Here is a 24,067-nt window from a genome sequence, read left to right on the forward strand (position 1 = left end):
GAACCCGCGGGCTCAGGCAATCCACTCACCTCAGCCTCCCAAAGGCACGGGATTACAGGCTGAGCCACCGAGCCTGGCTAAATCTCCAGTAAAGTATTCAGCTAAATGTGTACTGCATTGCTGTAATAGAAAAAAAGTATTCAGTGCTCATTAACAAAATATTGAACACTAAGTGTACAAATAACATGGACTCCTTTGTCTTGAATAAGGCCCTGAAGATCATGCAGTCCTCTCCCTGTCTCCAAATGTGCAATCAGAATCTTCTCTCATACCCGGAATGAGTCTCTTCATTCACTTTGCCACAAAATCCTCTTTCAGCAAATTATTGACATCTAGAACTTCAAACGATCCCTAGAGCCTTCAAAACCTTTGGCTATCAGATAGCTCACAAGATAAAACCAAGTATGGGTTTCTCTTCTATTTTTAAACATCTTCAGGGAGTTGGTATGGTTAAAATAAGACCTAGCATTATAAAAATTACATATTCTCCCTTCATGAGAAATTCCAAAATGGTTTGATTTCATATATGCAGCCATCAAAGTAACTTTAAAAATATCAGCTACATTGTTAACTATATTTAATTGGGATCAGAATAGCTACTAGATTGATTTATTTTGTGTGTGTGCAATCTGTCATGTATATAGAACAATCGTCAATGCTGCTTACTCTTGTTAAAACCTAGTACAGAGCAATATATTCTGCAGAGGATGAATTAGTTTACTCAAAGAACAAACCAACAAATTGAAAACTAATTTTCTGTCAGTCATAAACAAGTATGTTCTCTCCTGGATATGACTGGCTTTATCTCTTCATACACTTTCTAATGAATCTTCACAACATCTTTAAAGTGTGGAGCAAGCAAGTATAAACAGTTTTTCATACATATTACAGCTAAAATGAGATCCCACATGTAAATGATTGTTTCTTAGGAGCTTACTAAGTCTGTAAATACTTTTCTTGTCTCAGACTATTACTGAAGTACACCTTCGGTTTTTAACTTACAGAAAAAATACTTTAAAAAATCTACTTCACCCTCTGATCTATAATATTCTCTCAGATCAGAAGTCCCCTGGTTATCTATGACTGTGCCAATATGTTTTTAAGCTCTGGGATTATTTGTCTGGTCCTACAGTTTATAAAGATCAAGCATGCCAATTAGGTAAGGCTGAAATGTAAACTTGGCAAGACTGCAACTTCCTTTCCTAATAATTATGTCCTCCTTTTCACTTAGTAATAATATGACACTAGCAATAGCTGCTTCATCTTTCCTTAATTGTTTTAATCCTATTTCACCTGCTATGCTAAGTATCTAAAAAGTTAGTATACCAAGTGAGCAGGGAGTGTTCATAGGTTTTTATGTACAGAATTTGAGCTGCATTTTCCAATGCAGTTTTATAAAGTTAGCTCAAAATGAGGAAAAAATAAAAGTCTTGCATTTTCATGTACCATTCATTTGAAACCATTCTAAGGTGGTAATCACCAGAGAACAGAGCAAAAGTCATGCCAAATTTCTAACAATGGGATGATGTGTTGCATAAGTTAATGTATCACTGACTTTCTCTACCATGGTATTTGCAGTTGCTGCAATTCTAGTTTTTCACAAGCTATTTTATTTTTTGTTTTCTTAGCATTTTCTCTAAACAATATGCATCTTATTTTCATTTCAGTGATGTGAATTGTTTGTCATGTGAAGGCTTTTCCATGATACTTTTTTAAAAGTTATTAAATGCTTTGCATATGTAGGAATTTATTCCAGGCATTGTAAAATGTTAGCTGGCAGTCAGTGTTTCCTCACTCTGAAAATTAGCTTTCTGCTGCAGAATAGACATAATGTGTACCACAGTGAATGGGTTGATGGTGTAAACAGAGATTACCCACACGCACGCATGTGCATACACACACATACACCCCAAGTAGGCATGATTTTTAAAAATATCAGAATTACAAACTTCATTTAAACTTTGTAAGTAAAAATTGTAAGCTAATGAGATGCACTTATATGTGTATTATAAAGGGAAATGTTATTACTTTATCATCATTTGCTATAAATTATCTGTATAATTATTTATGGGCATGTATACAGCTCATTCATTCTTACAATCGCCAGTCATCTAAATCAAATAATATATAATGGGGTACTAAGCATATGAAAAATAATAAAACCATGCTGAATTTTAGCTAAATATATGTTGACTACCACAAAATTTGTATAAATGCTGAAAGCACTTCTCAAATTTAACTATAATCTTTCAGGAGATTATATGCATGCTTGTCATATTAAATAGCCCTGAGCAAACATGTTTTTTAAAACCACAAAGAAAAAATAACTAGCAATGAGAAAATGACTTATTTACCTGGATCTTCTATAGTTAAGTTCTTTATTAACCACTGAACAATGTCTGACCCTAGAAGAAGAAAAAAGAAAAACACAAATAAATGTGAACATTTAATTTACACATATTAACTTTAAGAATTCTCCACTTTTGGTACTAATATTAAAGATTTTCTAATTGTTACAATAACAGCTGTAAAATCTATTACAGATGGAGTGCTGAAAACACAAAGTGTGACTACACAGTTTTTCTTCAATGAACCAAGGTGCAAACTAGTAAGTTATTAAATTAAAAAAAAATTGAACATAAAGATTTACTGTACTAGTAGTAGATAAAGTGCTTCACATATTGAATAAGCATTTATTGGGCACCCACTATGTTTCAGGTACAGTTCTTAGCATGGCATTACTAGTATTTTATAAAATGGTTGTCTCATTTTTTGTTGACTGTACTACTTTCAAGCCAAGTCATATTTGCTTTTGAGTTTTGAACACTCCTGTGTTCTTCATTCTTCTGTATCATTACAGTACTATTCTCTCTGACTGAAATGTCTTTCTACTATTTTCAAGACACTCAAGATTCATTGGCACAATAGAATTTTCTTTGGCCCTCCCCTTTGACCATTGAGTTTATAACACTATGCATGAAAATTTGCTGGACTTCATGTTGTCTTTTATTGTAGTGTTGATCACACCATGTTATAGCTGTTTATTTGATTAATGTTCCAAAGTAAGTACCTTGAAGCTGGATGTCATATGTGTCTTTGATTATCTGGAGCATAGCAACTACTTAATAATGTGTCACGAATGCAAAATATGAGTGACTATGTTTTCACTTCATAAAGAAGAGATGAGAAAGAGGGTCTGCAGAAAACCTACTGTTTGAGCTAAATTTTGAAGAGCGTATTTTGATGTATGAATAAGAGAGAAATTTAGTTGTGGAAGAGGCCTGTGTGAAAGTTAAAAGGTGGAAAATAGTCAATAGAAACCATTTATTGCACCATTTCTATATATAAGTGCTGGGAATAATAGGCACTTGAAAGTAATAGAAGAGTACACAGTGCATACAGCAGGTCTTGAATTCTAGGCTAAAGAATTTTGATCTTTTTCTATAAGGAAAGCAGAGAAAGAGACAGACAATGTTTTTGAGCAGAAGAATGATATTATCAAAAGAAGTTTAAGGAATCTGACTGGCAATATGTGGAATGTCTTGGACTAGTCAAAAAGAAAACAGGATGGTCAATATTACTACTATATGGTCTAGGATTGAGGGGATAAGGCCCTGAACTAGTTCAGTATACCGATGATTTTTTTTTTTAATTAGACACTTGTTTCAGGACTTTGTGACTAATTAGGGTTGAGGGTGACAAGTAGGCGAGATTAAAAGAGAAATCAAGTTTTTCATCCCACACAGCTCATAGTCCTCCACATGCTATAGCATCACTTCCTCCCATGATGGCAAAAATAAAAGCAGAATTGGAATATTCAACAGTCGATTTGCTTGAGATGTTCATTTGCATAATTCATTTCTACATAAAATCGAAAAACGTGTATGTGAATTGTTTGTGTACATAGTAAGCGGTGTCATGACCGCATGAATGAAATCCAATGTGAACTGAGATGCCACTTCAACTTCTCTTAGAGACTGGCTAGAGTAGCTGCCCACCCACCTCAGAGATGTGGCAAATGAATTATATTAACATTGGAAAAATAATTCTAATTGCTTGAATTAAAATAGTTCAAAACCAACTTGATTATCAAACTTGACAATAACGTCCCAAAAGTTATGGGAACATTTATAGCTGACGTCAATTTCAATGCATGCATTTTAAAAATAACTTCAAATGTTGAAACTAACTTGTATTCTTTTATAGTTGTTCCTTTTACAGTTGCCATTGATTTAAAAACATTTGAGGAGATAGATTCAGCCAGATCCTAAAGGAAGTTTCACTAAACTAGATCTGAGCACTGAAAGAAAACCATCCTCAAGAAGGCAGACACGACACTGTCAAAGTGTCTTGTTCATTTTTATAAGTCTAAGTTATCTCGAGGCATGGTTTTCCCCTTGAGAAAGAAAAAGAGAACTTAGTTTCTCAAATATATATGTAGTAATGCTTGACCAATGTAGAATCCCAGATATACAAACCTTCCACACAATCTACAGACACCCTGTTCATTTTTCATAGTTGAACATCTATTTGAGGAAAATATGTGAGCAGCCACTGGAAAATTGCCATTCTTTTGAAGAGAGCCAAACATTGGTTCCAGGACCATGAATTTTTTTGTGTGCAAAAATAACTTTAAAAATTCTGTTAGAGAAAGTAAAAAAAAAAAGTTTTTCTTTCTCCCTTTTTCCCTTCCTTCCTTCCTTCCTTCCTTCCTTCCTTCCTTCCTTCCTTCCTTCCTACCTTCCTTCCTCTTTCTTTCTAGGTATCCAATTTGAAACTATGTTCAATTCAGGGACTAGAAAATTTTCTTTCCTTGCCTACTTTTGAGTATTTCACAAATGTATTCTCAGTTCAACTCTGAAGGAATCAATTAAACTGGACTTAACCAACTGTCAATGTCACTTAGCAGATGCTGAAGTAGTTTTATTATTACTATGTGATTACTCCAACATATTATGGTTTTGAGTTTAAACATTATAAATATTTAAATTGTGTGCATACCCAAACTCACTATGTTTACTTATTCTACATCTATGTATTACCTTAACTTCCTGGGTAAAGATGGAGAAAGAAGCAAAGAAAAAATCTAGTATCGTAATGGAACCAGAAGACTTAAAGGGAAACAAGTTATTATGGAGTCATCTTGAGAAGTATAATTCAAATTTAAACGTAACATTACAATCAGGAGAGGTGTAGGAAGAAATGCCACCTTTACAGAAAATTCCCAGCTTTATGTTTCATGAATAAATAGATGGGTCTCTAACATTTGTCATAGACAAATGCATACAAAGACTATTTTAGAGTTCTATGTATCTTAATTCTGGAAACGTCAAAGTAATATGCAGGATTTTTCTGAAACTGCACTTTGACTATAGCCTGTAGTGAGTTTAGCCCTGGCGAGTGACCATACTCTTAAAAACATATATCACTTTTAGAGTTACAAAATTTTGTGTTTTCCCTACTTAGCAATAGCAGTGGAGGTTGTAATATATATATGAGTTTGACAAGCAAAAATGAACAAGGAAATTTTTTGTCATCACACTGCTCATAGTTTTCCACATGCTACAGCATTTCTTCCTTCCATGATTTTGCTAATACTATTCCAACTTTACTTCCTGTGGTGAATACCAACTCCACAAAGTTCAGCTCAAGATATTACCTATTCCAGGAAGCCTATTCTGCCCATCCCCACCCTTACCTTAGTAGATGAAGTGTTTTTTATTTATATTCCAATAATATCTTTACCTTTCATTTCACTTATCAATAGTTTATCATCTTTTATTTTTATCTATCTTTTCCTTTGCACCATAAGTTCCTTGAAGATAGGGAGTATATATTATTCATCTTTGAATCCTGAACACCTAAACCAGTGCATGACATGTAAAAGATGATCAGTAAATGTTGAAAGAATGGGTAAATGAACAGCAAGACTTCCTTCCTCATATCCTGCTTTAAGAGTGTTTACAAAAAGATGGTATACCTCATTCAAAGAATATTCTACTGAAATGTAATTTTTAGGTATCATAACCATAAGGTTATCAGTTATAACTCCCCCCACCCCAGGCTATCATTTCATCCCCAACCCCATCCATAAGTAAAGCAAACAAACCAAACATTTAAACATTAACATTGCTTTCTGTCTTATGCTACAGACCAAAATGGTAAAGGGACTGCCTTAACACTACCTCACTGAAGAGAGATGAGGTCTGGACCAGGCCCTGTCCTAAGCCTGTATTATTTCTAGTACAGTTCCCATTCCCACTCCTACTCCCACACTACACAGAGTAGAGCACAACATCAGCTATTAGTGTCAACTACAGCTATCCACATGCTAAACTTGAATTAGAGGCTAACAAAAAATATTAAGCATTCATTTAAAAATGCAAAACTTCTGTAAAAATGAAGTATGAGGAGTTTGTAAGCAAGCAAAATGTTTCAAATAAGACTCATATCCTCTACAAAAATAAACTCTTTTCATAATTTCAGCTAAAAACTTTAGCTCTTAATCAGAATAGAAGGGGCCCAAATTATTTCTGAAGCAAAGACATTGACCTTTGCCATGTTTCTCTTTCAGGAATAGGCTGAAAATGAATAGGCTCTTTGCACTGCTTAAGTAGCTTTGCTGAAGCTTCAGAACACATAGCACAGTGCTGGCAATATGAATATTTTTAATTTCATGAACACCATAAGTAATTCATGTTTTAGGAGGCATAACTATTCTTCAAACTTCTCACTAAATAGAAGACATTCTATATATCTAGAAAATATTTTTTCCAACATTATTCCTAGTTTCTTGAAGTAACCAAAATAAATGTTTATCATCATCAAGTAGCATGCAATAAACATCTATTGAGTTTCTACACAAGTCTGGTTGTAGACCTGCAGTTTGAGGGACAAGAAGGAAAGACTATAAACCAGATTTGCTTATCTGATTCCCTTGATAGAAAAAACAGTGTCTTACTCATGACATTTCCACCATTCTTCAAAGTGTATCAACACAGATTATTGTTAAATGTTTATTGAAGGTATGATTCAATGTTTATGGACATATATTCTGCACACAAAGGACACTAAATGCTAAAAAAGTTAGCTCAAATGGTGACTCCCATCTAGCATTTTATGACACCACAGTATCTCTTTCATAATTTTAAAAATTCTTCACGCAAAAACAATTTTAACTCAGCTTAATTTTTAAAACTGCAGAATTTCTATAAGGTTTGAGAAATGAAGTGATTTTTTAGCATGTAATTCTTTTGTAAAGCTGAAATAATAAGCTGAATTTTCCTTCAATCTTTTAAATATGTAGTTGCTAGTATCTAAGAACAACATTTTGTTTCCGATGAGTACTTATGTTCCCACTGGTGATGTCTTGTTCAGAACCTTAAGTGCAACTGCATAACTATTGTCATATCTGAGGATTCAACAAAACAATTTGCAACCAAAGGAGCAGAAAAGACTAACCCCAGTTCAACTACAGACTATGTCCTCTAAATAATCTCTGGATCCAACAAGTTTCAGCAATGGTGAAAATCTGGATATCACCAACTAATGACTTTTGTCTGGATTCCATCTGCCTTTGGCCAAAAGTAGGTACTGAAAAAAAGAGAAAAGTAGCCATTGACTTCAAGGAGCTGGACACTCACAGCTAAGTCTTGCTTGGTGTTGCTCTTTTGAACATGAACAATTTATTTGCATATTAACAGCCGGCAAAGCCATTCAACGATAATTCATGATAATTCAAGACAAAAACAAGACAATTTCATACTCGGGTCTGAACACAAACAAAACATGAACATGGTCCAAGCAATAAAATGCCAACTATATCTTATCCTGGATAATATGAGCGACTGCTGCTTCTTTGCCAATCCCATATTTAGCCTTGTTTAATCTGCCTTCTTATAGATAAAATGTATTAAAATACCCACTGATAGAATTGTTCCTACTTCTTGACAGCATGCAATCTAGAGCAAAGCCCTATTTCCTCAAATCCTCTCTAAGACGAAGTCCAAATCTTATAATAGATTCTTCCTAATACCCTGTTACTGACATACCCTGTGGTTACCCATGGTGTTCATTTTCCCTCACTGCAAGAAATAATAAATTTGACTTGTTCAACCAAAGGTGCTTTTCTGGTGGTCTATTGCTAAAAAGCATTGACATTTTTAAATTAAAAATGCTAATATCTAAGATTAATATAAGAACAACAACAAAATGTAAGTTCCTTCATCTGGGCACTTTTGATTATAAAGAATGATCTTTGAGGGAAGTAGGAAAACATAAATACATCAATGAAGGAATTTGCTAAAAAGTACCTGGAACTAAAGGAAAATGCTGCATTTAGCCTTAAAAACAAGTGGAAGCAGAGATTCTGTCAGGATCTTCTCTTCTGCTCTCTCCTTAGTTCCTTTCTGAACATCTTGATTTCTCTCTAAAAAACAACTTTTGCTACTTCCCATCCACAAAGTGGGTCACGAAGGCTCACAGCTTCTGGGTTTACATCTCTGCCACAGGAAGACCTCTGAGGCTGAAATCTTCCAGTTATAATTCCTAATTCCTGACGAAGGATCTCAGTTGAGGGGAAGCGCCCATTCCTATGTCAATCAACTATGGCAAGAAAGGTGGGATCACAGGGCAGAAATACAGCCATGCTGGTGGGAGGCACTGCTAGAAGCATTTTTCAGAAAGAATGAATGCCTGGCAGACAAAACAATGGGCGGAAACTACAGCTTTCTTCCAGTTTCTAAAGCTTTTATGTTTCTATCAGAGAAAAAGCAGAAAAGAGAAGAGAGGTGGAGCTCAAAAGCAAAATGTCAAATTTTGAATGAAATGAATGTGCTATTCTGCCTTGTTATAATTTCAAATGTGTTTTGTTCTATGAAATTATTATATTCCTGAAAATCAGAGTATAAACACATCTTTTGTGTGGGCATGAATAATACCACACTTTATGTGCACTAAAAGAGCTATTCAAAGGAACTTCATAGTGTGTATGTGATTCTGTGTTATGAGTGTGTATCCTTTTAAGTAAAGAATTTATTTTCTAAAATGAATAACATGTAATTGATTATTATCATTCTAGGGTTTTTATATATCAGTTGTATTTAGAGAAGAATATTCAATTTTCATAGAATGAAAGATTAACTTCAGATCACAGTTTGAAGCTGCATCAAACTTATGATATAAAAAGCCCATCTTCCAATTTTCCACAGTTAATAACACCCATAAAATCCAAAGATCAATGGAAGCCTAATAAAACAGATATGACTTCTTTCATTATTCTCAGACATGTTTTAAGCATAGGTCTACAACATTTTAAAAATGTAGACTAGAAGTTATTTAAATACATTTGCAGATGAGATGGCCAAAAGCAAATTATCTGGTTTAGTTGGAGTTTCATTTCATTGCCCAGGCTGGAGTGCAGTAGCATGTTCATAGCCATCCCAGCGTTGACATGCTGGGCTCTGGTGATCCTTCTGCCTCAGCCTTCCAAGTAACCGGAACTAGAGGTGCGTACTACCACACCCAGCTAATTTTTGATTTATTGTAGAGACGAGTCTCATCAAGTTGCCCCAGCTGGTCTTAAACCCGCAGGCTCAGACAATCCACTCGCCTCAGCCTCCCAAAGTGCTGAGATTACAGACTAAGACACCGAGCCCGGCTTACATTTTCTTTCCAGAGATCTTTGCCCCTTACTCTGAAAGCAGAATTGAAGAAAATGTTGGGCTTTGTAGATACAACCTGAATCTGCAAATCAAAGGGATAGAAGCCTAGAACTCACTGTAATGATTACTGGTGTCTTCTGAGAATAGAGAAAATAAAAATATATTTCCCTCCCCTCTGGCAAAGTACATGGAAAACAAGTTGGAGTCGGGGGGTAGAGCCCCTTATTGTTTTTTGAGCAGATATCTAATCAATGGAATTTACCTGGATTTTTAGCCTTGTTGTGTACATTTCTGAAATCATAAAAAAAAAAATCTCTTCAGATACAAAGCAGGGACTTTGTATTTCTTCAAAGCCTAAGAAGCTTTAAACATAGGCAGCAAAACAGCAAGCCAGCAAAGACGACAATAATGAGGGGATAAAAGGCAATCATGATGACCCTAAGGATTGTTTTCTGCCCTCTCCCAGAGTTCAGGATGATTATTGATTAATCAGAGGAACTTTTCCCAACTTGTGTTCTGAGAAACATCACTTGTGTTACTTGTGTGGGATGGCGAGAGTAAGTGTGAAGAATGCTGTGAAATTAGGTCAAGAAAGGAATACAGGGTTCCTTAATGTAGCCTTTATTAAAATAAGAGTGCTGTAAAAAAAAAAATCAAGAGACGAATAAATCTGCAGTATTCCTTTAGATGGGGGATATTCCTTGCGAAGGATTTTTTTAAAGTTCTAAGTTTCTTTAGATTCATATGAAATGAAATAGGTAATAAACCAAAGTGTAAAATGCACAACTATAACAATTAATTTTAAATTAGCTAATATAGTAAAACATATTAAAAATAAATGATTAATTGATTGACGATTAAATTCCATTTGCTAGCTACTAGAAATAAAGGAAAACCTAGGAGACCATTCTTGTCCTCAATATATAACTTTTTTCAGCTGGACATAGGCTATATATAATTGTCTAATTGTCTCTATGAGGTACAAATGAGATGAAGAGAATATTAAGAAACAGAAGCTTTTCTCTAGGCAGTCTACAGCTGCAATAGGAAGAAAGAGGAAGCTAACATCTGTAGTTTTTGTTGCATAATATGCTAAGTATCTTCACTTATAAGTTTCCAATAAAACCTTCACCTTGGTTTTTATTATACAATTATCATAAATGCAATAAATAAAATGTCCAGAACCAGAACTAGAATAAGCTACTCAAAATGTATATGCCTCTCTCCTAATGGAAAGTCTTCACTGGCACCTGAACAGAGTTTGAAGTACTTGCATAACCTACAAGGTTTTTTGTGGCTTCACTTCTTTCTACCTCTCAGTCTCAAGTTTTCTCTTCTGAATTATATATCTGAAAACAAAAGCATCAAGTTCTTCAACCACAGCATAATAATGCCTCATATGTCGATGTCTTTACAAATACTGTTTATTCTGTTTGAATTAACTTCCTCCCTTAAAAACCCAGCCCAAGTGTTGCTTTCTCCTGGAAGACATTCAGGTTATTGTCTCCCTCACCTTCACTCCCATACTAAATTAAAAGTTCCTCCCCTGAGATCCCATAGCACCATGCCCATTCTTTCATTACCGCTCTTATCGCATTGAAACAACGTTATGTTTATATACCTCTAGACTGTAAACTCCTTGAGGATTAGCACTGTATTCTTTTATTAATGGTTTAACAGTTCTGAGCAGAGTTTGAAGCCAAACAATGTATGTAAGAACCTGGTAGAGCCTGGAAAACTATTACTCAGGATTTAAATTTAATTTTTCAAACACCAAACACAGATTATAATATTCCTTAACACTTTGGAGTCTTCCTATATTTGAATTAGTAATGGGATTCCTTAGGTGTCATTGCTACCCAAATAAACTTTCCACTTTAAATGTTATAAAATTAAGATTCTGTTAATTTCTTTGGAATAATAATCAGAAAACTTTAATATTAGTTGTTCAAAACAGCGAAAAATAACATAAATACTGAACAGTATGTTTTAAAGTGGAAATTCTTTATTTTGATCAATAACAATAGCACTATAGGCTGGGTTCAGTGGCTCATCCTGTAACCCCAGTGCTTTGGGAGGCCGAGGTGAGTGGATTGCCTGAGCCCGCGGGTTCGAGACCTACCAAGGCAACTTGGCGAGACCTCATCTCTACAATAAATCAAAAATTAGCTGGGCGTGGTAGCGCGCTCCTGTAGTTCCAGCTACTTGGAAGGCTGAGGTGGAAGGATCACCGGAGCCCAGCAGGTCGAGGCTGCGGTGGCCAGGGGCGTGCCACTGCACTCCAGTCTGGGCGACCGAGTGAGACTCCAACTCAAAAAAAAAAAAAAAGAATAGCACTATAGAAATAAATAATATGTTCTATTGTAAACAATATTTATCACATACCTCTATTTTTACCACATTTGGTCAAAAAAAGTTAATGCAATCAAAGTAGAAACGTAACTGCATGTAGCCCACAACATTTTTCTAGTAATTTTATTTTTTAACATTTAATTTTGAGGCAATTATTCATTCACATGCATTTCAAGGAGAAATACAGAGAGATTCCATTATCCTTTACAGTTTCTCCAAAAAGGGTAACAGCTTGTAAAATCATACTACAATATCCCAATAAGAACATGGCATTGATACAGTGAAGATACAGAACATTTCCATCACTGCAAGGGTCCATCACTTATAGTCACACTCATTTGTCCTTAACCCCTGTAACCACTAATTTATTCTTCATCGCTGTAATTTAGTCATTTCTAGAATGATTCCTTACTTCTGTAATTTAGTCATTTCTAGAATGGAGTCACACAATACCTTAACCCATACTTTTTGGGATTTTTTTTTTAATACAGCATAATTCTCTAGAGATTCACCTAGGTTGCTGCACATACCAATAGTCCATTTCTTTCTATAGCCAAGGATTATTCTGTATTAGAGTGTGCTTAATCATTCTCCTGTTAAGGCCATTTGGGTTGTCAATTTTGTGTACAGATTTTTGTGTACATATAAATTTTATTTATCTGGGATAAATGCCCGGGAGTTCATATGGTAGGTGCATATTTATTTTTTAAAGAAATCACCAAATTGTTTTCCAGAGTGGCTGTGCCATTTTACATTTCTACCAGCAATGTAGGAGTGATTCCATTTCTTCCCATTCTTGTCAGCACTTGGTGTTGTTATTTTTTATTTTAATCATTCTGGTGTATGTGTGGATGTCTTATTTTAATTTGCAAATGCCTGATGTCTGATGATACTGAACACATTTTCATATGCTTATTTGGATATATCTTTTTCTGTGTAATGTTCCTTCATATCTGTTGCCCATTTTATCTTTTTGAAATATTTTTGTACCTTTATTTCATTTATTTAAAAAATTTTTAAATTTCAGATTCAAGGGGCACAAGTTCACATTTGTTACATGGACATCTTGCATACTGGTGGGAATTGGGCTCTTGGTGTCCCCATTCCCCAAATAGTGAACATTGTTACCAATAGATCATTTTAAACCCTTACCCATCTCTCCATCTCTTCCCTTTTAGTGACCCCAATGTTTGTTACTTCCATCTTTATGTCCATGAGTACCCATTGTACCTTAATAGCTCCCACATATTAGTAAGACTATGCAGTGTTTATTTTTCTGTTTCTGAATTGGTTCACTTAGGATAATGGCCTTCAGCTCCATACATGTTGCTGCAAAGGACATAATTTTGTTCTTTTTATGGCTGTGTAGTATTCCATGATATATATATATATATCACATTTTCTTTAGCTCATCAATCATTGATGGGCAATTAGGTTGGTTCTAAGATGTTGCTACTGTGAATAATGCTGTGATGAATATATAAGTGGAGGTGTCTCTTTTTAATATGATGATTGCTTTTCTTTGGATACTCAGTGTGGGATTACTGAGTAAAATGGCAGTTTTATTTTTAGTTCTTTGAGAAATCTCCATACTGTTTTTCATAAAGGTTGAATAGTTTACATTCCCACTTACAGAGTATAAGCATTCCCCTTTCTCTGCATCCATGCCAACATCTGTTGTTCTTTGACATTTTAATAATAGCCATTCTGACTGGTATAACATGATATTTCATTGTGGTTTCAATTTGCACTTATCTGATGATTAGTGATGCTGAGTATTTTTCATATGTCTGTTGGCTGCTTGTATGTCTTCCTTTGAGAAGTGTCTGTTTATGTCCTTTGTCTACCTTTTAATGAAGTTGTTTATTTCATGTCAGGTTGTTTCAGTTCCCTGCAGATTATAGATATTAGTTTCTTGTCAGAGGCATAATTTGCAAATATTTTCTCTCCTTTTGTAGGTTTTCATTGTAATTGTTGGTTTTTCAGAGTTCTTCTTATAGTCTACATTTTAGTTGTTTCTTGGATGAGTGCCTTTTTTTTTTTTTAAGTTGGAGTCTCACTCTGTTACCCAAGCTAGAGTGCAGTGGCATGCTCACAGTCACTGTAGTCTCGATCTGGTGGGCTCAGGCGATCCTTCTGCCTCAGTCTTCCAAGTGCAAATATTTTCTTTTACTTTGTAGCTTGTCTTTCATCTTTGACAGAAAAAAAGTTTCAAATTCTTATAAAGTCTAATTTATCAAATTTTCATTTTATAGATCATACTTTTGGTGTCAAATATAAGAATTCCTTTCCTAGATCTAGATATCCAAGAATTTCTCCTACGATTTTCTTAATTCTTTTAGCTTTACTTTTCATTTTGAATATGTATATAAGTTGTGAGAATTAGGTTGAGATTCTTTTTTCCCTGTGAATGTCCAGTTGCTCTGGCTACCATTCCTTGAAAAGGGTATCTTTCTTAAACAGAATTGTTTTTCCACTTTTGTAAAAAAAAAAAAACCTTTGTCCCTATTTTTGTGGATATAAGTTCGCTCTTCTGTTTCGTTGATCTGTGTCTATCCTTCTACCAATACCACACAGTCTTGATTACTGGAGCTGCATAATATCTTACAGATATAATATAAACATATAATAAATTCCTCCTATATTATTATTTTTCCAAAATGGTTTGAACTATTCTTTTTCTTTTGTTTTTCCCTATAAATTTTATAATTACCTTGTCTGTATCTCAAAAAAAAAAACTAAAAATCTTGCTAAGATTTTGATAGGAATGGCATTAAACTTGTATATCAATCTGGGGAGAACTGACTTTTATATAAGAAGTCTTTATAGGTTAAAAGAGTGAACCATCCATAGAACACATCTTTCCATGTATTTACATCTTCTTTTAGTTCTTTCATTGGCATTTTGCAGTTTTTAGCTTTGAAGTCCTGAACATATATGGTCTGATAATTTAGTTCACAAACTTACCACCATGAGCTTATGTTGGCAGCACTGTACAAACAACTCAGTAAGGTTGATAACCAACCTTGGTATATGGGTGTCTCACAGCTGTGTTTGTGTTGATGTGTGATGGTGTCTTGCTGAGTGGCAATCATTATTGTTGTTGCATGCTTTGTGTGCCATTGCGAGAATGTCGAAGCTTGAATTAGAGCAACGAACAAACATTACATTTCTTGTTAAACTTGGCAAGAGTGGAAGTGAAATCAGGGACACGTTAGTCCAAGTTTATGGGGATAATGCTATGAAGAAAATGGCAGTGTACAAATGGATTAAACGTATTTCTGAGGTGAGAGTATCCCTGATAAAGAGGGGTCAGGATAAAGAGAGTGTCACTGATAAAGAGAGGTCAGTAATGAGCAGAATTGACAAAGCATTGCAAACATTTATCGAATTATGCATCAAAATCATTGACTGACTGTGAGAAGCATAGCAGACCAAATAAAGATTGATAGAGAAATAGAAAAATCTTAACTGAAACTCTTGGCATATGAAAGGTGAGTGCAAAAATGATCCTGAAGGAGCTCTTGCATCATGACAATACTCTAATTCTCACAGCACTATCAGTGATAGAGCTTTTAGCCAGTAAACAAATAACTGTCTTGGAACACCCTCTCTACTCACCTGATCTGGCCCCCAATGATTATCTTCTTTCCCAAGATAAAAAGAAAATATTGAAAGGAAGACGTTTTTATGATATTCAGGACATCAAGGGTAATATGACGAAGCTCTGATGATCATTCCAGAAAGAGTTCCAAAATTACTTTGACGGGTGGACTAGGTGCTGGTGTTGGTGCATAGCTTCCCAAGGGGGAATACTTTGAAGGTGACTGTAGTGATATTCAGCAATGAGGTATGTAACACTTCTAGGATGAGTCCTCTAACTTAATTGTCAGATCTCACATTAAGTTAGATCAGTACCATCAGTATTTAATTTTTGAGCAATTTTATTTGGCACTGTATTTTTCATTTTAGCATCCACATGTTCATTGCTATATTTAGAAATAAAATTTACTTCTGCATATTTATTGTGTATCCTGTAATATTCCTGGACTCAATTCTTAGTTTAAAAAAATTTTTGTAGTGTGGCGTCTTTGGGATTTAACAGGTAGACATCATATCATCTGCAAATAGAGAAAGTGTTTTAATTTCTTCCTTTCTTATCTGTATGTCTTTTATTTCCTTGTCTTGCTTTATCATCCTGGCTAGAGCTTGCAACATCATATTAAATAAATGATTGCCTTGTTCTCAATTTCAGGGAAAAGTATTCCTTTTTTTTGCCATTATATATTAAATAAGCAAAAGTTTATTTGTACATGCTTTTCATCAAGTTGAGGAAATTCTTTCTTATTCCTATTTTTGACAGTTTTTATTAAGAATAAATTTTTATTTTATCTACTACTTTACCTATACTGACTGACATGATCATGTAATGTTTCTTTTTTATCCTGATAATATACTAAATGACATTAATTATTTAATATTTAACAACCTGCATCCCTAAAAGAAACCCCCTTAATCAGTGTTCATTATTTTAAAATATTGATATTTATTTATAATGTTTTTTCGAGGATTTTTGCATATTTTATTAATGAGGGATATTGTTTTGTAGTGTTCTTTTTGGTCTTTCTTTTTCTGATTTTAGCTTCAATATAACAATGCCTTCATAAAATGAATTTGAAAATTTTTCCCCTCTTCTATTTTCTGGAAGAGATTGTGCATAATTGACATTAATTCATTTAAAAATATTTGACAGAAGTTTCCAGTGAAACCATCTGGACCTTGAGATTTCACTTTTAGGGATTTTTAAGTTGTAAATTTAATTTTCTTAATAGTTATGGGGCTATTCAAATTATCCATTTCATATTGGATAAGTTGTGGTGGTTTGTCTTTTATAAAGAGTTGATCTATTTGTCTAAGTTGTCAGGTTATGTATGTAGAGTGGTTTGTGGTCTTCTTTTATTTTTGGGGGTATCTGTAGGGTTTGTAGTGATTTCCTTTGCTTTATTCCTGAAAATGGTCATTTGTGTATTTGCTCTTTTGTTCTTTGTCAATCTTGCTACAGATTTTTGTCAAACTTACTGATTTTTTTTTTAAAAACCCAGCTCTTCATTTCATTGATTTTAATATTGTTTTTATGTTTTCAATTCTATTGACTTATTTTTATTATTTTCTTACTTCTGCTTGCTTTAGATGTATTTTACTCCTCTTTCTCTGGGTCTTGAGTTTGGAATTGAGATTATTAATGGGAAATTTTTCATCTTTTCTAATGTATATATGTATTTGTTATTCATTTCTCTCTCAGCACTACTTCAGGTGTGCACCACACATTTTGACATGTTATGTTTCATTTTTATTCAGTTTCTTTTTTGTTTTCTAGAGAACTCTTCAATGACATTGATTATTTACAGTGTGTTGCTTATTTTCCAAGTGTTTGGAGATTTTCCTGTTAGCTTTTTGTTATTGATTTCTAATTTGATTCCATTGTGGTCAGAGAGAATAGTTTGTAAGATTTCTATTTTTTTCAATGTGTTAAGGCGTGTTTAATGGCCCAGAATGTGGTCTTTCCTGGTGAATGTACCATGTGAACTTGGGAAGAACATGTATTTTGCCGTTGTCAGTGGTAATATCCTATAAATGCCAATTAGAGCAATTTGACTTATAGTGATATTCAGGTCATCTACATCCTTACTGATTTTTCTGCCTGTTTGATTTATCAATTACTAAAAGAAAAGTGTTAAAGTCTCAATTTTAATAGTGGAATTTCAGCTCTATCTTTGCGTATTTTGATGCTTTTTTGCTAGTTACATATACATTTAAGTTTGTTTTGTCTTCTTGGAGAAATGAGCTCTAATCATTATTTAATGATTCCCTTTATTGCTTACATTTTTCCCTGTGGTGAAGTCTGCTTTCTGTGAAATTAATACATCTATGCCAATTTCCTTTGATTAATGCTTGCATGAGATATCTTTTTCTATTCTTTTACTTTCAACTAGATTATATTGGTGTTACATTTGAAGTGAGTGCCTTGTGGATGGCATGTAGTTAGATCATAAATTTTATCCGCTTTGCTGATATGTGTCTTTTAATTGGTGAATTAGATAATTTAGATTTAAAGTAATTATCGACATGATAGGGCTTAATTTTAAGTCTGATATTTTATTTTATTTTCCCTTCTGTTTTCCTTGTCTCTGCTCTTTCTCTCTGCCTTCTTGTAGATTACATTAACATTTTTTTAAATTCCATTTTGATTTATGTAAGTATTTTTGGATGTATAATTTTGTAACTCATCTTCGTTGATGCTAAAATTACATTGTATTCATATAACATGTCACAACCTTTGGTATCATCATTTTATTAATTTGAGTGAAGTACAGAAACCTTATATCTCTTCATATCCCCTTATTCCTTCCAATTTGTAATATTTTTAACTAACTTCTCTACATAAATTTAGAACCACATCAGATTTTGTTATTTTTTCTCCAATAATAAAAAATAATTCAGAAAATCAAGAGAAAACATGTCTACTATATTTACGTACTTGTTTCTTACCAAGTTTTTCATTGTTGTTTCTGATGTCCCAAGGTTCCTTTTTTATTACTTCCTTTCCATATAAAAATCTTCCTTTAGTTATTGTGTTAGAGTTAGTTAGCTGGTGACATATACTGTTGCTTTTCCTTTATCTAAGAATGTTTTGATTGCCTCTTTATTGCTCAAGAAAATGTTTGTGGGGTATAATAATCGATTGGCAGTTCTTGTAACAATTGACAAATTTTGTGTAACTTCCTTCTGAAATCCATGTTTTCTAATGAGAAATCTGCTGTCATATAAATCATTTTTCCCTCTTATATAAGATGTCATTATTTTTCTTTCTGTTTTCAAGGGGTTTTTGTTGTTGTTACTATCTGTATAGTTTTCAGAAGTTGAATTACTAAGTTTCTTGGTATTGATTTTATTGAGTTTATATATCCTGTTTGTTGTTTTCTCACCTTCCTGTGTCCTTGGGTTTGTTTTTTGCTATGCTTATGATATTTTTTAGTCACTATTCTTCAGGTCCTTTTTTAGTATGCACCATCTTCTTTCATAACTCCAGTAACACTAATGTTAGGACTTTTGTTATAATCCCATAATTCCTAGAGGCTATGTTTCTCTCTGTTACTATATTTTCTCTCTGTTGTTCCAGATTGGGTAATTTCTATTGTTCTATCATCTGTTTCAATGATTTGTTTCCTCTATCTCATCCATTTTGTTGTTGAGTTTATCCACTGAGGTTTTTCTTTTCGTGATTGTACTTTTCGGTTCTAAAGTTTCCATTTGTTTTTATATCTCTTGTTTCTTTGCTGAGAATTTATTTTTGGAAGTTTTCTAGGTTTTTATTTGTTCAAAGCATGCTCACAATTTCAATTAAATAATTTTTATTATAGATGTTTCAAAATCTTTGTAAGCTAAACTAACATTTTGTCATCTCAGTGTTGGCAACTATTGATAGGTTTTATGTTTTGTTTTGTTTTGTTTTTTTAATTCAGCTTGAGATCTTCCTGGTTCTTGATATGAGAAGTGATTTTTTTTTTTTTAAGAAATATCTGGATAGTTTTGCATTATGTTATAAGATTTTGAATTTTATTTCACCTCTGTTTTAGTCAGCTTTTGATGGTACCACTTCTCCAGAAGAGGGGAATGCTGTCTCATTACTGCCAAGTGAGGATAGAAATCTGACTTGGGAGTGGGGATTACCTGGTTACCACTAGCTGATAGCAGAAGTCCTGATGTTCCCCTTGGCTTTTTCTAGCACCACCCAAGTGTGGAGAAATAGAGTGGTTATATTTACTAGGTTGGTATAAATATCCAGTCTCCTCACATGATCTTCACTGACAGTATAGATGGAGGAATGAAGTCTCAACACTGACCAGTGGGAATAAAATTCCTGGCTCTTTACTTGACCTCTGAAAGCAACCCAGTGTCAGTACAAAGGTATTTAATTAAAGCTGCACATGAATATAAGTCAAGGCTCCCCACTTGGCCTTTGCTAGTGTGATTGGGTTGAGGCTATAGACGTCTTTGGAGGTGTCTGAATGGGTACAATAATTATATAAGAGTTATTCATTTTCCTGGGCTACCATTTGCCTCATCCTGTGGCTTCAGAGTACAGACTTTGCTAGAGGTTTTGTTCTTGTTGTTGTTGTTTTGTTTGGTTGGGGAATACCTATTAGTGTTTCTGAGTTTCTGACTTCTTCAGCTTCAGGTCTAAGATAAATGAAACAAAAATAAGACCAAAGAAATTCATCATCATGTTGTTCTTTGGATTCTGAGGTTCCAATCCAATCTGCTTTGTTCTTTCTACCTTTCAGAAACTTCTTAAATTTGTGCTATGTAAAATAATCAAAGATTTTAGTTATACTTACCAGGAAGAATAGGTAAAAATACATGTACTTCATCTTCCTGGAAGTAAAATGCTCCTACATCTACTTTTTAGCAGATGTATGTGCTAAATGACTATATTATAAATGGTACATCTTGGAATGCAGACACTCTTTATTATACTGTCCTCACTAAGTATATTCTTAAAAAAAAAAATCAGTTGTCAAACTTCAGCTTCCCATTTTTATTATACAACATTCTCTAGTAAAGTGATCATCTACATTTATGCAATAATATCAAAACAATTTATCCACTCCATAAAGTAATTATAAAAACTTACAAAAATTATAAAAGTAATTTGTAATTATTTTATTTTTGCACATTATATTTATGTATTTGAATTTTGGAAAAATAAGTGATATTCAACCTACCTCCTGTTTTATCCTACTTTTTCATTTTAACACCATGATAAGGGCAAGTAGTTGTAATATATGTTAAATATAGATTTTTAAAAATACTTATAATTATATTACATAATTTGAAAAGGTCTTACATTTCAGTGAGAAATATTTCCATAGACAAATTATTTATTATTTTGCAGATTATTTTTAAGTTAGAATTTCTAGGTTGTAGGTAGTCAAAATGTCACTGATTTTTGTTTTTTCATTTTCTTGATGTAAATTATATTACAAAGCAAACTAGTGAGGAAGGAAAGTGATACCTAACTTGGCTATTCTTCTTATTTCAGTTTTCCACTGATGGTGCTTCTATCACTTTTGTCCTATCATATATTCTACAATGTATTTACAAATTTATCCTTGATTTATTTTTTTAGAAGATCCTCTTTAACCTTTCTTATATGTCAGTTCTATCCCTTCTCTTGCTATTTAAAGTTTAGCTGCATATTATTCAAATACTGGATATTACAGTATTATAGAAATAATTATCTGAATGAATGTGTGTGTATTTGTGTGTGCGTGTTTTCACTGGCTAATCCTTATTTTTTCAAAATGAAATCATGCATATAAAAGTGAATACAGAACCAACACAATATAGCCATACAAAAATAACAAAAAATGTTATATCTCTTCCATTTGATTTGGGAAGATGATTTATTTTAGATAAAAGTAAAAAGTCAATGAAGATAATTTTTAAAAAGTGGTCCAAAGCAAAGACAAAAGTTTAAATCAACTGTCCAGTAGAAGGGGAAAAAATTGCAAAATGGTAAAGAAAAAAGCTTTCTGATCAGGATTCAGCAAAAAATTTTGTCAATACAACCTGATATTCTTGAGAGTCTGGTGGCTGAGCACTTTGCTAGGAGCCAATCTTACTCTTAAAAAATGGATGTGAATAGGGAGGAAATAGAATTCCATAAAGTTACTTGTCCTAACTGAGAATTTGAATTTGCATCAAAATCTACTTACTACAAAAAACAAAAACAAAAACAACATGGCTCATTTCTAAACATTCATGAAGGAGCTCTTTCTCCCACTCCTGCATCTGCCTACAGCAAAGCATTACTGAACCCACTCACTTGATTATTAAGTCAAATTCATTTACCACTATTTAAACAAATTCATTTAGCATTCTATTGGGCACTGTGAGAGAGAAGATAAAAGAAGCATCGGCCGGGCTCGGTAGCTCAGCCTGTAATCCCGTGCTTTGGGAGGCTAAGGTGAGTGGATTGCCTGAGCCTGCGGGTTCGAGACCCGCCTGAGCAACTTGGCGAGACCTCATCTCTACAATAAATCAAAAATAAGCCAGGCGTGGGAGCGTGCGCCTGTAGTTCCAGCTACTTGGAAGGCTGGGGTGGAAGGATCGCCGGAGCCCAGCAGGTAGAGACTGGGGTGGCCGGGAGCGGCCACTGCACTCCAGTCTGGGTGACAGAGTGAGACTCCAACTGAAAACAAAACAAAACAAAAAAGAAGCATTATTTCTACTTAGAAGGATTTCACTGCCTAGTAAGGCAAGGTAGCCGTATAAAGAGAGGAAAGTTGGATCATTCTGACCAAGTGGCTTTACTCCAATACTAGGACTAGAAATCATGAAGAATTCACATAATGCTTTGACCTCTATATACATTTACATGCTCAGTCTTTCTTACTATTGCTTAGGAATTCCTTTTCTACTCATTCATTCACTAATTTTTGTTCACATCACAATAACGAATAATAATAATAATGCAATTAATAAAAGTAATTAATAATAATGGGGACATTGGTGCCCTAGAGCAGTGGTCCCAACCTTTTTGGCATCAGGGATTGGTTTTGTGGAAGACAATTTTTTTCATGAACCGAGGGGTGGGGATGGTTTTGGAATGATTCAAGCACATGACATTTATTGTGCACCTTATTTCTATTATTACTACATTACAATATATAATGAAATAATTATATGACTCACCATAAAAAACTATATGACTCACCATTACGATATATAATGAAATAATTATATGACTCACCAAAAAAAAGCACATAGGAAAGTGCTCAGCCACCAGACTCTCAAGAATATCAGGTGGAAGTTTTAAAATAATGAGGGGGGCCATGCGTGAACTAAAATAAGTGTTGGATCCTGACTTAAAGTCTGCCACCAGGTGCAGCTATACAATTGAAGTATATCAGCTCACTTGCTACTCACTGATAGGATTTTGATACGAGTCTACAAGCGGTTGATTCATTATGGCCTCTGTGCAGTCAAACCTCACTGCTAATGTTAATCTTTATTTGCAGCCACTCTCCAGCACTACATCACTGTCTCAGCTCTAACTCAGATCATCAGGCATTAGATTTTCATGAGGAGCATTCAATCTAGATTCCTCACATATGCAGTTCACAACAGGGTTCGTGCTCCTATGAGAATCCAATGCTGCTGCTGATCCGACAGAAAGCAGGGCTCAGGTGGTAATGTGAGTGATGGGGAGCAGCTGTAAATACAGATAAAGCTTCACTTGTTTGTCCACTGCTCACCTCCTGCTGTGAGGCCATGGACCAGCACTGGTCTGTGGCCTGGGGGTTGGGAACCCTTGACCTAAATAGACATGGTAGAAAGAATATGGTGCTCACGCTTAAAAATTCATTAAATGGTAGTTGAAGCAAGGAGACAGATAAATAAGTTACAATAAGGTAAGTGCTACAATAGACCTAAAAACAGCTGTCAATAGGCTCAAGGACATCAGGTACCTAATATCAATTGAGAGAAAAGGAAGGAAAGGAAGCACTCAAGAACTTGACTTCATGGTTCACTTCTTCTCCCATTCTTTATGGTGACTGTTCCACTCTTTTACTACAGCTCAAATTTCTCAAACAGTTCTACAATGTTGCTCAAAGTAAAAGCAATATAAAGAAATTTAAGTTAACTAAAATATACATCCCTTCTTTTACTGAGGTGTAATTTATATACACTGAAATGCACAGATTTTAAGTAGAAAATCTGATGTTTTGACAAATTATGCAATGTTATCTCAATTAAGATATAAAAAATTTCTATCATTGTAATAACTTAAATGTCTTCCTGATCCCTTCTAGCCATAACCACTCCACACCCTGAAAGAGAAAATTAGACTTCTGATTAACATCACCATGTTTTAGTTTTGCCTTTATAAAATGAAATCTCACAGCATTTATTTGTTTATGTCTGGTTTATTTTGCTCAACATACTGATTTTGACCATCATTCATAGCATTATTCACATCAGTGTTC

The 24,067-nt window shown here is 34.0% G+C and overlaps 1 protein-coding gene across 2 annotated transcripts in view; it reads right to left on the reverse strand.

Annotated features, from left to right (window-relative positions):
- RGS7 (regulator of G protein signaling 7) overlaps positions 1-24,067 on the reverse strand; it is a 411,270-nt gene that overhangs the window by 55,745 nt on the left and 331,458 nt on the right. For both annotated transcript variants that reach the window (XM_008063888.2, XM_008063889.1), the window contains one exon: positions 2,355-2,405. In XM_008063888.2, coding sequence (XP_008062079.1) covers positions 2,355-2,405 — 51 coding nt within the window. The remainder of the gene's footprint in view (positions 1-2,354; positions 2,406-24,067) is intronic.

Source organism: Carlito syrichta, unplaced genomic scaffold (genome assembly GCF_000164805.1).
Source record: "Carlito syrichta isolate Samal-C Ts95f unplaced genomic scaffold, Tarsius_syrichta-2.0.1 Scaffold307123, whole genome shotgun sequence".
In the NCBI taxonomy this organism is placed as follows: domain Eukaryota; kingdom Metazoa; phylum Chordata; class Mammalia; order Primates; family Tarsiidae; genus Carlito; species Carlito syrichta.